This window comes from Rutidosis leptorrhynchoides, chromosome 2 (assembly GCF_046630445.1).
Source record: "Rutidosis leptorrhynchoides isolate AG116_Rl617_1_P2 chromosome 2, CSIRO_AGI_Rlap_v1, whole genome shotgun sequence".
Taxonomy (NCBI): domain Eukaryota; kingdom Viridiplantae; phylum Streptophyta; class Magnoliopsida; order Asterales; family Asteraceae; genus Rutidosis; species Rutidosis leptorrhynchoides.
Genome location: NC_092334.1, coordinates 555,112,858 through 555,132,173, shown reverse-complemented (window position 1 = coordinate 555,132,173; position 19,316 = coordinate 555,112,858). Strand labels below are relative to the sequence as shown.

Here is a 19,316-nt window from a genome sequence, read left to right as displayed (position 1 = left end):
TCGATGTGGAGGTAGTCCCGGTAATTCTTTCGGAAATATATCGGGAAATTCTTTTGCGACGGGAACATCACTGATGTTCTTTTCTTCGGGTTTAACTTCCTCGATGTGTGCTAGAATGACATAGCAACCTTTTCTTATTAGTTTTTGCGCCTTCAAACTACTTATAAGATTTAACTTTGCGTTGCTCTTTTCTCCGTACACCATTAAGGGTTTTCCTTTTTCGCGTACAACGCGAATCGCATTTTTATAACATACGACCTCTGCTCTCTCCTTTTTTAATTAGTCCATGCCAATTATCACATCAAAACTCCCTAACTCTACTGGTATCAAATTAATCTTAAATGTTTCACCAACCAGTTTAATTTTTCGGTCCCGGCATATTTTATCGGCTTGAATTAATTTTTCGTTTGTTAATTCGAGTAAAAAATTATTATCCAAAGGCGTTAATGGACAATTTAATTTGGCACAAAAATCTCTACTCATATAGCTTCTATCTGCACCCGAATCAAATAAAATATAAGCAAGTTTTTCATCATTAATAAACATACCCGTAACAAGCTCCGGGTCTTCCTGCGCTTCTGCAGCATTGATGTTGAAAACTCTCTCATGGCCTTGTCCATTAGTATTCCCCTGGTTCGGGCAATCACTTTTGAAGTGACCGGGCTTTCCACATCCAAAACAAGTAATAACATTATTTGTTCTATTAATTCTATTAGCCATAGGTCCATAGACGTCACACTTCGCTGTACTATGACCCGTTCTATTGCACTTGGTGCATAACTCCTTACAAAACCTATCCAGGTGATATGTCTCACACCTTGGGCACTGAGTTTTATACCTCTTATTGTCGTTATTGTGGTTGTTGTTGTTGAGATGGTTGTTGTTGCGGTTGATATTGTTGTTAGGACGGTTGTTGTAGTTGTTGTTTTTGTTGTTGTTGGGGTGGTTGTTATTGCGTTTATTGTGGCGAAAAATGGTGCGATTGTAGTTGTGTTTGTTGTGTTGATTGTTGAAGCGATAGTTACTGTTGTTGTGTTGGTGACTCTTGTCACTGTTTTCTTCCCACTTCCTCTTGACTTGTTTCATTTTGGCCTCCTCGGCCGCCTGCTCTTTAATCCTTCCATCGATCTAGTTTATAAGTTTGTGAGCCATTCGGCTTTCCTTTTGCATTGAAGTGGGCGCGCTCGCGCTCACATCCTCCTGAATTCTCTCTGGTAACCCCTTTACAAACGCATCGATTTGCTCTTCTTCATCTTCGAACAATCTTGGACACAATAAACACAACTCCGTGAATCGTCGTTCGTATGTGGTGATATCGAATCCCTGCGTTCATAATTCTTTAAGCTCTGTCTTGAGCTTATTGACTTCATTTCTGGGACGGTACTACTCATTCATCAAGTGTTTGAATGCTGACCACGGTAGTGCGTAAGCAGCATCTTGTCCCACTTGTTCGAGATAGGTGTTCCACCATGTTAACGCAGTACCTGTGAAGGTATGCGTGGCGTACTTTAGCTTGTCTTCTTCAGCACATTTGCTTATAGCAAACACAGATTCGACCTTCTCGTTCCATTGTTTCAGTCTGACTGGTCCTTCAATTCCATCGAATTCCAGAGGTTTACAGGCAGTGAAAGCCTTGTAGGTGCATCCTACACGGTTTCCTGTGGAGTTAACTCCACTGCTAGACCCTGAGTTATTGTTATTGTTTTGCATTACAGCCTGTACTGCGGCTATATTTGCTGCAAGGAAAGCACGGAAGTCTTTCTCGCTCATGTTCAAGTTCTGACAAGTCGTCGGTGCCATTTCCTTCAAAAATAGCCAAAAGAATTTAGTTAATCACATAGAATTTTAAGAGTAGTCAATAGTATTTCATAGCATAATATGAACTTATTTATAAAAGCTTTTTCTTCATATTAGCGTTTTATAATTTTTAATTCGGGTAGTACCTACCCGTTAAGTTCATACTTAGTAGCTAATATACAATTCAACTACTACAATTCTATATGAAAAACTGATTACAATAATTTTTCGCGTTCAAACTTTTATACAATATTTTACAAACATACAATACCGCTATTTTACATATAGCATGAAATATAGTACATAATAACTTTGATACAAGGTAGTTGCGAAGGCATTTCTAGTTAAGCACAAGTCGTTCAGCAAAGGCAATAAAGATACGTAACTCATAGGTCCAGAAACAAGTCATGCATTCGGGTTTCACTAATACTATTTTCCATCCTTGGTCTTGTGGAAAATAACCGTTGTGACCGTTGGCTAGGCAGAATGTTGTAACGTTGTCAAAAGGACGGGGGTTACGTAATGCCCAACAGCCCCGTAACAATCTAAAAATCTTATTTCTCACCCCAACTACTGAATCCATCACCCGTGGAAATGTTTTATTTAGAGTTGCAACCCGATGTTCTTTTTCTCAATTTGGTGAAAAGCGAACATTACTAACCCATAAACATAACATGCTTCTTTAAGTTGCATGTTTGAAGCTCTTTCTAATGCACTAAGTCCTATGTTGGGATATGTGGAGTCAAAATAGGCTCTCAACCGTAGCGTAAAATTGCATTTGGGTTTTCTGTACTCAAAGCCTTAAAGAAAATACGGCGTAACTTAGGGTCTCCCCAATGTGATATACACCATCTATCGAAGGAAATCCTTTTATAAACCAAGGCATGCCTGGAACGTCTTTCAAATGTCTTACAAACTAATCTCCCATAAACAATTGAGCTTCAAATGTCTTACAAACTTTTATGTTAATCTCCCATGAATCCTGACTGACTCTAGACAAGATTTCATCAATCATATCCCGTGGTAGGTCTTCTAAAATATTCAGTTGTCTATCCTTAACGTACATTTTGTGTTTTTATACTGTAAAATAGATGAAGATTAGATTCATAAAAGATAATTATCAAACAATCCAAGCAATTTTTACATATAACATAAAAGTACAAGCACACTATAATACATATCTTACACAGCATGATTACAACTCTTTATCCCGACTCACTTGTTTCTTCCTCTTCGGACTCGGTTCGTTTTGCTAATTTCCTAGGGATACATGGTGCTCCTCTAATATGAGCCGTCCTTTTCACAAATGGTCTAGAAAATTCTGGCGGCTTAGATGTTCCCGGGTTATAGTTAAAGTTTAAGAAATACGGGTGTTTACGATATATCCCATCGGGATATTTCATGTTAACATAAAGTTCATCGGTTTTGGACTCGGGTTTCTCTATTTTGATAGCTTTTCCCTTATTATTTTCTTTTGCTATTTTAAATTGTTCCGGGGTAATTTCTATCACTTCATCAGAATCCTCATCGGGATCCGATTCATCAGAAAATTGGTAATCTTCCCAATATTTTTCCTCCTCAGCTGAGACACCGCAAACCATTTTTAACTTTGGTCCATTAATTGATGATTTTCTTTTATTTAACAATTTTTCTTTAGTTATTAATATTTTTTCCTCCGGAACCTCTTCTTCTTCCGGTTCCTCTTCTTCCGGTTCCTCTTCTTTCGGTTCCTCTTCGAGAATTTCTGAATCTTCCCAAAATACATTCGACTCTTCATTGTTATTAGGTGAGTCGATAGGATTTGTACTAGAAGTAGACATCTATCACACAATAGCAAGCACGTTAAGAGATTAATATATCACATAATATTTACATGTAAAAACATATAGTTTTCAACAAAAGTGTTAAGCAATTGTTTTTCAAGTAAACACGGTCGAAGTCCAGACTCACTAATGCATCCTAACAAACTCGGTTAGACACACTAATGTAAATTTCTGGTTCTCTAAGACCAACGCTCGGATACCAACTGAAATGTCCCGTTCATATTGATTATAAACGTTTCATATTAATTGGTTTCGTTGCGAGGTTTTGACCTCTATATGAGACGTTTTTCAAAGACTGGATTCGATTTTTAAAAAAAACCATAACCTTAATTTTATCGATAAAGATTTAAAAAGCATTACGTAGATTATCAAGTAATGATAATCTAAAATATAGCGTTTACACACGACCATTACATAATGGTTCACAATAATATTTTACAACAATTTATTTTCCGAATGCAGTTTTCAAACAATATCATACAAGCATGCTGACTCCAGTTCTTGTCTTTAATTAGCATGCAACAGCGGAAGCTCTTAATAATCACCTGAGAATAAACATGCTTAAAACGTCAACAAAAATGTTGGTGAGTTATAGGTTTAACCTATATCGTAGATTGTAATAATAGACCATAAGATTTCATTCTTCATAAATAGCCATAAAAATCATTCATATGATGAACACCTGGTAACCGACATTAACATAATGCATATAGAATATCCCCAAAGATACATGATTAACACATCTGTATACGTACAGGATTAACACATCTGTACAAAAATCGAAGTACTAAAGCATCCAAACTCTCAGGATGGGGGTCGTTAGTGCCCATAGATCTATCTTTAGGATTCACGTCAATTTGGGGCCAGTTCCCAAATTCTTAGGTTACCAAGCTAAAAAGGGTGATATTCGGTAATCGTAATCCATCATAGAATGTAGTTTCAAGTACTTGTGTCTATTTTGTAAATCATTTATAAAACTGCATGTATTCTCATCTCAAAATATTAGCTAGTAAAAATGGGACTATAACTCACTTTCACAAATTTTTACTTCGTCGAAAATAAGACTTGGCCACGGGTCGATTCACGAACCTATAACGAATATATATATATATATATATATATATATATATATATATATATATATATATATATATATATATATATATATATATATATATATATATATCAAAGTATGATAGAAATATATTCATATCATATTTTATTACGTGTTAATGATTTAAGTTGTTAAGTTAGCAGTCCAATGTTAGTAGTCCACAATTAGTAGTCCAAAGTTAGTAGTACATAAGTAAATATATTATCTCGAATCAATCCACGACCCATTGTAAACATGTCTCAGACTCGATCACAACTCAAGGTATATATATATATTATTTTAGAATCAACCTTGACCCTTTATATGCTAACTCGAGCATTACCGCATATAGAGTGACTTACGGTTATTCTAAATAATATATATAGATGACGTCGATATGATATGTCAAAACACTGTATACGTGTCTATGGTCTATCAAGATTACATAATATATGTTAGATTACATGTATAATACAATATAGGTTAGTTAAGTTATGGTTAGTATAGATTTGTTATAAAATTTTCGTAGCTAAACTAGCAAATTTATCCAATTTTGTTTTACCCATCATTTCTTCGTTTCAAATCCGTTTTGAGTGAATCAAGTTGCTATGGTTTCATAATGAACTGAAATTTATGAAACTAAACAGAAAAAGTATAAGTTTATACTCAGAAATACAAGTTACAAGTAGTTTTTGAAATAGGTAGTCATTTCCGTCGAAAGAACGACATCTTGATGACCATTTTGAAAAACATACTTCAACTTTGTGTTTAACCATGATTTTCGGATATAGTATCATGTTCATATAAAATATCATTTTTCCTTAAAACAAACTTCAAATTCAAAGATTAAGGTAGTTTTTATTTTTCCAACCCAAAACAGCCCCCGGTTTTACTACGACGGCGTATGTCCGATTTTACAGTGTTCTTCGTGTTTTCAAGTTTTAAATCATTAAGTTAGCATATCATATAGATATAAAACATGTGTTTAGTTGATTTTAAAAGTTAAGTTAGAAGGATTAACTTTGTTTGCGAACAAGTTTAGAATCAACTAAACTATGTTCTAGTGATTACAAGTTTAAATCTTCGAATAAGATAGTTATATATATATATATGAATCGAATGATGTTATGAACATCATTACTACCTCAAGTATAGTAGGTAAACCTACTGGAAATGATGAGAAAATAACTTGAGCTTCAAAGGATCTTTGATGGCTTGGAAGTTCTTGAAGTAGAATCATGACACGAAAACAAGTTCAAGTAAGATTGCTACTCGAATTAAGATAGTTATAGTTATAGAAATCGAATCAAATCTTGAATATGAATATTACCTTGAATAAGAAAGATAACCTACTGTAAATAATAAAGGTTTCTTGATCTTGGATGATTACTTGGAATGGTTTTGAAAGCTTGGAAGTAATCTTGCAAACTTGAAAGTGTTATTGAAGTGTTCTTGAGTAGTTGTTTTGTAGGTTGATCAAAGGTTGGATTTATGAGCTAGATTGATGTAGATTTTGATGAATATGATGAAGAACACTTAGAACATAATCATAGAACAAGAGAGAGATCAAATGGATGAAATAAAATTGAAAAATGAAAGTGTATGTGTGTGTGATCAAAAACGTGGGATAGTATGGAGTTATATGCAAGTTGTAGTTTGATTTTTAGTGTAATAATTCATGCTAGTTGCCAAATGATGGTTCCACATATTTTTTGACTAAATGAGGGCTGCTAGGAGCTGATCATTGAAGTGTATATACCAATAGTATATGCATCTAGAAGCTGTGTATTGTACGAGTACGAATACGGGTGCATACGAGTAGAATTGTTGATGAAAATGAATGAGAATGTAATTGTAAGCATTTTTGTTAAGTAGAAGTATTTTGATATGTGTCATGAAGTCTTTCAAAAGTGTATCAATACATCTTAATACATTACATGTATATACATTTTAACTTAGTCGTTATGTCATTGTTAGTCGTTACATGTAAGTGTTATTTTGAAACCTATAAGTTAACTATCTCATTTAATGTAGTTAATCCATTGTTTATTATATCTAATGAGATGTTAAATTATCATATTATCATGATAACGTGATGTATGAATATATCTTAATATGATATATATATATATATATATATATATATATATATATATATATATATATATATATATATATATATATATATATTAAAACGTCATTACAACGATAATCGTTACATATATAACTTGCTTCGAAATCCTTAAGTTAGTAGTCTTGTTTTACATATGTAGTTCATTGTTAAAACACTTAATGATGTATTTAATTATCATTTTATCATGTTAAACATAGTGTACTAATATCTTAATACACTACATATGTTTTATTAAGACGTTGTTATAACGATAATCGTTATATATATCGTTTCGAGTTTCTTAATTCAATAGAGTCATTTTATGTATATAACTCATTGTTAATATACTTAGTGAGATACTTACTTATCATAATATCATGTTATATATATATATATATATATATATATATATATATATATATATATATATATATATATATATATATATATATATATATATATATATATATATATATATATATATATATCCATATATATTTCATCATATCGTTTTTACAAATTTTAATGTTCGTGAATCGCCGGACAACTGGGTGGTCAATTGTCTACATAAACTCATTTCAATTAATCAAGTCTTAACAAGTTTGATTGCTTAACATGTTGGAAACATTTAATCATGTAAATATAGATCTCATATAATATATAATCATGGAAAAATTCGGGTCACTACAATTCCGAGTTGTTTACCTCGAGATTTGGAAGGTGCTAGGGGTTTGGGGTCCAGTCGTCTGTTGTGTTCGTCTTCTGAGTTTTGGATTTGGTTTGTTCGCTTTTCTCGTCCTGTTCCCACAGCGTTTCCATCTTATCTGTCTCTTGGTGGTTGTAGGCGGCGAATTCTGTAGGAATTCTACAATCAAGTTGGTTGGTTTTCGGTTTCATTGTGGGATTTGGGTTCGGGATAGGTTGGCAGGTTGCTGTTGTTGCTTTGTGTTGAAATTCTGTAGGAATTCTACAATCAGGTTGGTTGGTTTTCGGTTTCGTTGTGGGATTTGGGTTTGGGATGGGTTGGCAGGTTGCTGTTGTTGCTTTGTGTTGAAATCCTGTGGATTCCAGTGGCATTATTGCTTTATACGGTTCCTAAGGGTGATTTGCGGCTGATGGTGGCCCTTGGCGGCTGCTAGCGGTCAACGATTGCCCTGGGTGGATGTGGGCGGCTACAACCAGCATTGTGGTGGCTGTCTGGTGGCCGTGAGGGGCTGTTTAACACAGATGGTGACTTCGGTTGCTCATGAAATTGTAGGAATCCTTTTGTGGTAGCATGTAGCCTAATGGCGGTTGGTTTCTGCTGGTGGTCGACGGCGGGAGCTGGCTATTGGTGTCTGCGGGTTTGTAATTCTTGGAAAATTTGGTGAAGATGGCCTGGTTTCTTATTGGTTGGACTATGTGTTTTGCGTTGTTTGGTTGCTGCTTATCTAATTTGTTCATACTTCTCTCGTAGTCGAGTCTATTCGGGTGGGCTTGATGTCATTTCCGACGTGAGTTGACTTAGATGACCTCGAGAAATTGATGTTTACTAGAGTGTTTCTCTCGGGGTCTTTTTTCTGCTCGAATGGGGATTTCATCTTATCTGACGTTTTTTTGTTTATCTAGTTTTGGAGTTAATAAAGGGTGTATCGGGTAGAAGAGTTTACTTTGGTTTGCAGGCCTCGAGTTAGGTGTTGTTGGAGGGTCCGGCGTTCATTTTAGTTGTGTGGTGTTTTAGTAGCGACGAATGCGCTGTTAAATACGAGATCGGTTCTTATGTATGTTTTAGTTTTAGGTTTGGTGAAGTGTATTTGTTTACTTTCTGTTACAATTTCATGTGCTCGCTCTCTTTCAATGTTATCGTCCACTAATTGTAGGACGATCAGAGCGAGACCTTTCAATTTTTGGTCGTTCGTGTGTACCACCGGATCTTTACGATCTTTTATATATATTAATATTTTGCCGAAAAAAATACAAAATTAGAACACATAACGCCTTTTTCCTTTTCGATGCAGCACTCGATGCAATCGATCTTTGCGACGGTGAACCGGACAATGACGGCGATTGAGAATATCTATCAGGAGTGTACATTGATGTGGCGGCGGTGTTGTTTCCCTAAGATAACGGTTTTTCGGTGGATGTACAACATACATAGATGACGACGTGAACCAGTGTGAGATAACGATTCCGGAAACAACCAGTCAGATCTTGTCGATTCCGGCATCAACCAGTCAGATCTGGTCAATTTGGTGGTTCCGAGCAAGGGTAATTTGTTCTCAGTCAAACTTTCATATACTAGTGGTATGTTTTCTTGAAATAGTTTGTTGATTTGTTGTAATTTTTTCCGTGAGATGCATCTAAATATGTTTTGGTATGTTTCTCTATGTTGTAGGAACTAACTTCATTCAAGGAAATCGTTAGTTATCCATCAAGAAGTTAGGAAATTCACCTTCTACTGAGCTCTAACCATGGTCAATTTCATAACCCTTGTTGTTGTTGTTGTTGTTGTTGTTGCTGCTGCTGCTGCTGCTGCTGTTGTTGTTGTTGTTGTTGCTGCTGTTGCTGTTGTGCAAAAACGCTCTTATCATTGCAAAAAACTTAGATAAGGGATCAATGGTAGTAATTTTGTCTAGAAAAAATAAATGATGCAATATCTAACAAACATGATGGACCAATAATGTAATTATGAAATTGAGGTGACATAAAGTGTACTTGTTATAACAGGTTAAATACATACAACAAAATAATTTAAAAAGTTGAATGCATACAATAGGAGATTTGAAAGTCGGATGCATACAATAGGAATTTGGTTAAAGTTCAATGCATTTTTAAATAATTTTCGCTAAATATCATTCATGTTTGTTTTGAGGTTAAAGAGTTTACCTGTTTTACGGGAACCGTACTATCCCTCCCCACTACAAAGAGCAATTGAGAATTTCATGAACCTTACTGAACGTCAGTCTTTCTGGGATCTTAAAATAAAATAAATGTTGTTAGTATTAAAATAAAATACAAGTTATAAATGTTGTTTTTTTTTATTAAAATAAAATGTTATAATTCAGCATATATTTCAGCATTATATGTCACACAAATGTTATAAATAAAGGGCGTGATTGATGAACAATTTAACATTTTCATTATTTATTAAAAGTATTATATTAAGAGGTTATCAAATACAGGGTAACTAAAAAGCCTAAAAAATATGTATGAATTAATATTGCCAATATAAATAAATGGCGAGTGATGCATCAATAAAATCATGCATCAATAGTATAGTTTGTATGCTTACTAAGTTACTATATAAAATTTCAATACACAATTTTAATTGGTTTGTTACAAATATAAATTACCATGGCGATGTTGAAGTCGAGATTAATTAAACGGAATTAAAAGAAAAAGATAATGATAAGAAGTTGTCAATGATTGAATGAAAACAAACATAAAGAAATTATTGCTTATAATAGTACAAGCATAAGAGTATTTAATTAGAATCCTAGCTCACATGATGGTGAAATCAAATATAAACAACTCTTAGTACTTACTTCTTTCACTAATTCATCATTATATATAACTAACCCACATGATTCATTCAACAAATCAAACCCACAAATAATCATTACAAAAGGTATCTAAATACATAACCTTTTTTTAATTCATCTATCCAAAATAGACCATGAAGACCCAAAGTTCACCATGTAACAAGAAGCAAATGAACATGGGTAGGATCATTAAAACACCCATAAGAGCTGTCTCAAAAGCACTAGATTCATATGTTAAAGGTATTACCAATCTCACCATTAGCCAAAACAAACCTCCTAGAACGAACGAAACAATCAACCCTGATTCGTCTCAACAACTTCCCAGGAGTTTTAGTACTAGTAGAGTACCTTATAATAATTACGAAGAGCCACCTGTTAGTGCACTTGTTAGATCTATTTCTACTGCCGAAAATAGCACTAGATCGACGCAAATTAACAGCGCTGAGTTGGAAAGGTACATGATGCAACAACGTAGTAACAAATTACAGTCATACGCAGCGAGTAAACGTGTCCCCAAAAGTTCTAGTGTTGGGATGGGAAAAATTGATGAAGATAAGGCTTCTTCTTTTAAAAATGATAATATTAATATTAATATTGTTAGAAGCAATCTTGATATTAAGTCGTAGTGTTATGATCCAGTCTTAAGCGAAGTCAATTGATCATGTAAATTTTCATTGAAAATTAATTTAGTGTTTCCTTGATCTTGTGTAATACGGAGTAGTATTACTATTTATGTATAATGAATAATAAATATATCATCAAATTGTATATTATACGTGTGCTAGTTGAAGACCCGCGAATTTACGAAACATTATTGAGGGAATAATCACCATTGAATTGTGAGATTCAATATATTTTATATAGTATTTGTTAAGTTTATAAACAATCAATTTTGTTACAATAGGAGTGTCTCATGAATTTTAATATATGTAGTTTTGTTGATCTAACAAACATAAGATCATATTAAAATGGAAAGGGTAAATTGGCTTTAATATGTAGTTAAAGTTTTGGTCGATTTTCCCACAAATTACTCCATACTTGTAATGTGTTGACAACAACAACAACAATAATAAAACTCAATACCACATGAGTGGTGTATGGGGAGGTAAGATGTAGACAATCTTTCCTCTATCCAAGAATAAAAACAAGTCATTTCTCCACCCAGAGTGAAACACTCTTAAAAGTAGAGAAAGTCATCCCTCTGTATCTATTCGACGGATAAAGAGATTACTTTCGAGTGGACCTCCGGCCAGGAATTTTTTTTTTTTAAATAATAAAATAAAATTGAGACGTCATGAAAATTGTAGAATCAAATTTCCATGGGTTTTAAATTCGGGCTGGAATTCAATTTTGACTCTAAACGACACATGTTTTTGAATTGCATACATAGCGAAAGCAGCTTGTTTAATTAATAGTAAACTCTGAAGTTTCTTATACGTATTAGCGCGTAAATGATCGGCTTGTATGGAAAAAAATGTGATTAGTACAATGTAGCCATAATAAAACTATATTACAAGATTATAGTATGAAAGAATTTTAAAGGAAATGGAACAATAGTAATGAAGAAATGTATTTTATAATAAAGTCACCTTAACTAAATAGTTTTCCATAAATGTTAACTTGCTAATTTGTTCAAACATCCTGTCGTAATTGGACATAACAGTATGACCTCCTTTATCAACAAAAGATTTTTTTTTCAGAGAATGTGTCAGATAGTTCTTTTTTTAACTCATTGATTTCATTTGTATAAATAGGTGATCATGATTTGATTTCATTTGTCAGATATATCTTTTTTTAACTTATCGATTTCATTTTCTAAAGAATGTGTCAGACTATATCATGCACACCTGAGCAAAAAGAGTTATCAATCACTAATATACAGGTCCACTTTAGATACAACATACATCAAGGTTTGATCTTTTGTACAAGAATGACATGTTAATACCGAATGTTTATTACTTAACATAACGGTGATCATGATTTGATTGTTCCTCACCAGTCAACTCAAGCGTGTATAAAAGAACTAAATTATTCAGTCATCGATCAATGGCGATCATGGAAGTTTTATGGTCAAATTGCAGGGTAATTCATACTTGTTGTTCTTGGATGGTTGTAATTAAATGTATTTAATAATTTTTTTGTTTGTTTGTGGCAGGTACACGGAGAGTTATTCGAATAGGATAACATTTGCCACAGTAAAGGCAGGGAATCTGCAAATAACAATGTTAGTGCCAATGTGTATCTAGTGTTAATTGAAATTATTTTGTTATGGTGCATGGAGGTAGGTACACAGCTCATGAGTATAAGCCAGAAGAATGTTTTGCCATGTTCAAAAGATGGATATCATATCAGCCACATAAGCAGCATCGCATACTAGATCAGCCACATAAGCAGCATCGCATACTATCTAGTAACAAGTATATGTCGAGATTCGACCAGATATGATTTTGTGTCACATTCGTGGGATTTAGTATCGTGATTGTTTATTTTACAGAGATAAACCAATTGTCATTGATCTTAAACGCTTCCCACTTGTTCATATAATTTGCGATGATTTGTGTTCTATCCAGGTGAGGAATTTGGTGGTACCTGGAGGGGGCACATACCCCACCTTCGAAAAAGTTTCTAGTGTAATATTTCATAATTTTTAAGGATAAATTTTTTAATTCTATTCACCCCCAAATTATTTTCACCCCCATGTTACGATTTCCAAGTTCCGCCATTGGTTCTATTATGGATTATCACCCCAGCGATATACAAAAACCCATTTAAACAGTATATATTGGAAATAAATAGGCTAACTAGTCCTAATGCTTCAGTAGTAGCTAACTATTGTGTAGCAGACGGCCGTGTGATAACATATCAATTCTCACAGTTTCTTAACTAGTCTATTTTAACTAGCCTATTTCAAATCATTGTCGTTAACCTTAGCTCACCAATTGATCCACAATCAAGTTATTCGTTATAGTGACCTAATCTAATTTTACTGCCGTAAAACCAATGCAATGATGGTGTCTCACACGCTATAACACCCTGAGATCGGACCTAGATGAAATGACCAAATTACCCTTGTTTCGTGTTAATTAGTGATTTTAACAATTATTTATTTGTGATTATCTGATTGTGTGGCTAAGACCAGTTTGTGACAAGGGTCACAAAACAGGTTCGTTTGTTTAATTTGGACTCCGTTAGGACCGCCTAACAAAGTACGAAAGAATTCAGATAACTGATAAATACATGTGTGTTATGGGGTATGGGTTTTAAACCCCATTAAGTGTATGTATCAGTCTAGTGAGTTCATTTTCTCTAGAACTCTCCAAATTGCTCCCGTACCTAATCTTTGCATCACTCGCAAACCCTAGTTGAATCTAAGCTAGAAATTGGATCAAGAAGCTTTAGGGATCGATTTTTATCATCCCTGTGATCATCAAACCAGGTTAGTGTGCTAGAATTTGGTTGTGATTGTGACAACCCGGAAATTTCCGACCAAATTTAAACTTAATCTTTATATGATTTCGACACGATAAGCAAAGTCTGTTAGGTTGAGTCTCAAAAATTTTGAACTGCTTTCAAATATGCAATTACCCTTCGACTATTCTCGACGATTCACGAACAACTATTTGTAAATAGATACATATATATTTAAATATGTATATATATATATATATATATATATATATATATATATATATATATATATATATATATATATTAATTTGAAATATAATTTGAAATAAAATGCGAAATAATGAGAAAAATTATTAAATACAAATATATATATATATATATATATATATATATGTGTGTGTGTGTGTGTGTGTGTGTGTGTGTGTGTGTGTGTGTGTATACATGAATATAAATTGTAAATATATAAGATTAAATATTAAATCTATTTGAAGATATATATATATATATATATATATATATATATATATATATATATATATATATATATATATATAATATATAATATATTTAGTTATATAATAAAACCTGATATTAAAATGTATTTGTATAATATATTGAATATAATTGATTTCGAGCTTAATTTGTCAAAGTTTGTATACACTCGGTTGTCATTTCGCTAATGTTCATATAGACCAAATATGAATTTATGAACATTTAAAATGAAAGTTGGATCGTAAATTAATTACGAAGATTTTAGATTTGTTAAAGATATTTTTACCTTTTTAATTTAAATGTTAATGCTCCGTATATATCACTTGGAACTTAAAACAAATATTAGGCGAGTCTTTTTGATCAGGTTTCAAATATTTAATGACCAAAATAAATAAATGGATTTAATTTTAAAATATGGGATTTTTCCTAGAATTAAAATTTTACGTTAACTGTTTAGCAATGGACCGCGATTTAATACTCCATTCAACTGTCGGTGGAAACAGAACCCGATAATGATTTAATTTATTATTTTATTATTATTATTATTATTATTATTATTATTATTATTATTATTATTATTATTATTATTATTAATTATTATTAATATTATAATTAATATAGAACATGTTATATATATAAGTGTAGCGAGAGATTGAGAAAGAGATGCACAAAAACAACCATCACTAAAGTTTGGTCACCACTTTCATATCTCAATTATATATCTATACATTTACATTTACACAAGATATATATATATATATATATATATATATATATATATATATATATATATATATATATATATATATATATATATATATAGATGGATATAGAACCCACAACCCTTCTTGATACTTTCTCTTCGTGTTCTTACTCGACGAAACAAACCCATTGAACCATCCCAGGCCACCATCACAGTATTGCTTGGCTACTATTGGACGATTGCTGTAGACCATTTCTGTTCAGTCCCAAAACAACCACCTGCAAACCGAGTAAGCTGCTACAATACTTCTGTTTCAATTAAAACTACTGCCGTATTATTTTTGGTGTCATGATTCCTGTTGACAAACAACAGCTTCTACATCTGCATTATTTTTTTTCTTTATCAGCGAAACCACTACGAAAACCATTCCGAAACCACCACTTCTTCACCATCAACCATCATCCTCACCACATCAAGAAAACAACCCATAAAATTGCTGTTATGACACTGCAAATTAAAATCTGCTACAACTGCCATTATACGCCCTGTTGATCATCAAAATATATGACCTGCAACCCATGATGCTAATTAGTCGTTTCTAAGAACCACCATGATCACCACTATCATCATCACTATTGTTCTCTGTTATTCATGATTGATGCAATTAATAATCAAAACCATAAGCAAGCCATTAACTATAATCGACTATCACTAAACCCTTCAAGAAAACCATATATTACAGTTAGTTTTCGATCCAATTAAAAATACAGATTTTATAAATAAATTGATGAAGAAATTAAGAAAATATCAATGAACCAATTACCTATTTAAACAATTGATGGACCAATTACCTACTCAATCGATGAAAGATGATAAGACGATGATCCTGATACAATGAAGATTGATATTGAGGAACTGCTATTTGCGTTATCGATGCTCGAACGATGATGATGATGAACCCATGACCTATTAATCATTGATGAGTATTGTGTAATCAATTGATCGATTGCTGAACCAAAAATCCCATGAACCATCGCGATATTCCTTTCTGTGTTTGCATCTGCTATTTTTGTTTTGTATCAAGCCGCCATCAAACCTAAACTAAACACCATTATCAATCATCATCAACTATTATCAACACCACTCGAAAACCCTACTATTTACTGTCTTTATCAGTTGCGTCTAACTTATTATGGTTAATTACAGTCAGGGTTACACAAAATCATACGGATTCAAGTGAAAGTGAAGTTGAAATTAAAATTTGAGCTATTGAAACTGTACCTATAGAAATTGGGTGTTTGATTGATGATGACTATGATACGGAAGTGAAGATTTGATGAAGATTGTTGATCGATCGTTCTATGAAGATTTCTGTTATCTCGATATGTTTTAGGAGACAAAATAAAATGCGTGGTTTCTTTTATTAGGTATAATTATTATTATAATTTTATTATTATTATTAATATTATTATTATTATTATTATTATTATTATTATTATTATTATTATTATTATGTTAATTAGTATTATTAATATCACGATGATTATCGTTATCATTAATAGAATTATTAATACTATTATCATTATTATTAATATTGGTATTATAATTATTTTATCATCTTAAATATTATTTTGTATTACTAAATTACTGTTTTAACAAACGAATGATATAAATATATTTATTTCATATAACATAACAAAACTTATACTTTTATTTAAAAATATATAAAATGAAAATATAATGAAGTAAATAAGTTATTGATATAAAAATTATACCAATAATAATAATATATAAATTGTTCGGTTATGAATATATGTTTTATTAATATACATACAAATGATATAGGTTCGTGAATCTGAGGCCAACCCTGCATTATTCAGTTTCGTCGTACGAATATTTTTACTACAAATATTGGATTGTGAGTTCATTTGACTCCCTTTTACTCTTTACATTTTTTGGACTGAGAATACATGCGCTATTTTTATAACTGCTTTATTAAATGCTTTTGAAATATATTTTGAACTGCGAATACATGAAATGCTTTTATAAATGTTTGACGAGATAGACACAAGCAAAACATTCCTCGAATGAATTATTATGCAGACAGAAGTTCTGTGGATTATTATTGAATTATGTGGACATGATAATTGCCACCAATTGATGTGAATATTTTTCTCCTGATTATTATTGCTTGGTAACCTAAGAATTAGAATCGGGTATGGCCCTAATTCACGCGAATCCTAAAGGTAGCTACTGAGTTTAACACTCTCACCCAGAATGTTCACTAGACGGAAGGGCTAGTGGGCGTGGTGTTTAGTACTTCGAAGTTTATATATTATACAGACGAGATGTTCTGTTTTGGGGATATTATTGATGCGCATTATATGTTAAGGTCGGTTACCATGTTGAGCAATAAAATCGAAATGAATGTTATGTATCGAGAGAATGATTTTTATACACAGGTTATGTGTATTAGTTTTGTGCACGAGATATGTGCACGATTATTGAAAATCGCGAGGCAACCTACGGGGAAGAAAAGGATACGAACCTACTCTGCTAAGCATTATGAAAAATGGTTTCGTACACGAGATATGTGTACTGTATTTGAATCTTGTGGTCTATCAAAATGATGAAATTTATTGTTTACGATAAACTTATGAACTCACCAACCTTTTGTGACGACCAGAAAATTTCTGACCAAATTTAAACTATAATCTTTATATTATTCAGACACGATAAGCAAAGTTTGTTAAGTTAAATCTCAAGAATTTTAAACTGTGTTAATACATTCATTATAACCTCGACCAAATTCCGACGATTCACGAACCGTTATATATAAATAGATATGTATATGTATATATATATTATAACTTGAGAATATTAATAAAGTATTAAACGTATAATACTTTACACGAACGTATTTGTTTCAATATGATTTTCGATGAAATTAAAAAATATATATATTAAATGATTGAATTATCAGAAACATTGAATTATGATTACAAGTCTCTGTTGAGAGGTCCACTATGATTTGAGAAAATCTATTCCTCTTAACGATATTCAGAATAATTTGTAAAGCTATTTATAAATAAAAACAAAAAGTGTTATTTACAAAAGTTAGACAAAAGTTAGTGGATAATTGGTTTCCATAATATTCTATTAATCTATTTTCAAACGTACAAAGACGTTTTCAGTTTAAAAAGAACTTTATTATTAAAACGTATATAACTTTTATAAATATCTAGAATCACTTTTGACAACTCATACAAAAGTGATTCTAGATATTTATAAAAGTTATATACGTTTTAATAATAAAGTTCTTTTTAAACTGAAAACGTCTTTGTACATTTGAAAATAGATTAATAGAATATTATGGAAACCAATTATCCACTAACTTTTGTCTAACTTTCGTAAATGACACTTTTTGTTTTTATTTATAAATAGCTTTACAAATTATTCTGAATATCGTTAAGAGGAATAGATTTTCTCAAATCATAGTGGACCTCTCAACAGAGACTTGTAATCATAATTCAATGTTTCTGATAATTCAATCATTTAATATATATTTTTTTTAATTTCGTCGAAAATCATATTGAAACAAATACGTTCGTGTAAAGTATTATACGTTTAATACTTTATTAATATTCTCAAGTTATAATATATATATATACATATACATATCTATTTATATATAACGGTTCGTGAATCGTCGGAATTTGGTCGAGGTTATAATGAATGTATTAACACAGTTTAAAATTCTTGAGATTTAAGTTAACAAACTTTGCTTATCGTTTCGGAATAATATAAAGATTATAGTTTAAATTTGGTCGGAAATTTCTGGGTCGTCACAGTACCTACCCGTTAAAGAAATTTCGTCCCCGAAATTTTGATAGAGGTCGTCATGACTAACAATGAGAATGTTATTATAACGATTATAGAGTTTTATCATGTTCAAGAAGAATAGATAAAATAATTCGATTACTCGAAGCGTGTGAGTGAAGTTATCGTAAATGAATGAAATAAGATAATAGTGATTCGTCGTATCTTTTGACGTCATCACGATTGATCTCCGAAAAGAAAATCTTTGTAATCTATATTGGATTTGATTATTCGGCGATTAAGAAAATTATGATCCTCTTCGAATTAATGCGATAATCCATTTTGATTTCTCTGTCGGATATTTCACTATAAATCCACCTCAATTGTTTTCTTACAACTCACGCCTTCTCAACTCATATTTTAAAGTATTTGTCAATATGCTTCATCCAGTGCTGATTCTTGATATACTCCTCTGTCGCTCTTCTTTTTCATCTGCCTCCGGAAGAATCTATTTACTTCTACTATACTCTTGGTTTTATAGTGTTTT

At 32.0% G+C, this 19,316-nt stretch overlaps 1 protein-coding gene across 1 annotated transcript in view; it reads left to right on the top strand.

Annotated features, from left to right (window-relative positions):
* The first annotated feature begins 10,481 nt into the window (after window positions 1-10,481).
* Window positions 10,482-19,316, top strand: part of LOC139889700 (serine/threonine-protein kinase RHS3-like) — a 37,410-nt gene continuing 28,575 nt past the window's right edge. Inside the window, exons 1-6 of the mRNA XM_071872636.1 lie at window positions 10,482-10,801; window positions 12,169-12,229; window positions 12,347-12,429; window positions 12,503-12,571; window positions 12,633-12,764; window positions 12,842-12,917. Coding sequence (XP_071728737.1) covers window positions 10,482-10,801; window positions 12,169-12,229; window positions 12,347-12,429; window positions 12,503-12,571; window positions 12,633-12,764; window positions 12,842-12,917 — 741 coding nt within the window. The remainder of the gene's footprint in view (window positions 10,802-12,168; window positions 12,230-12,346; window positions 12,430-12,502; window positions 12,572-12,632; window positions 12,765-12,841; window positions 12,918-19,316) is intronic.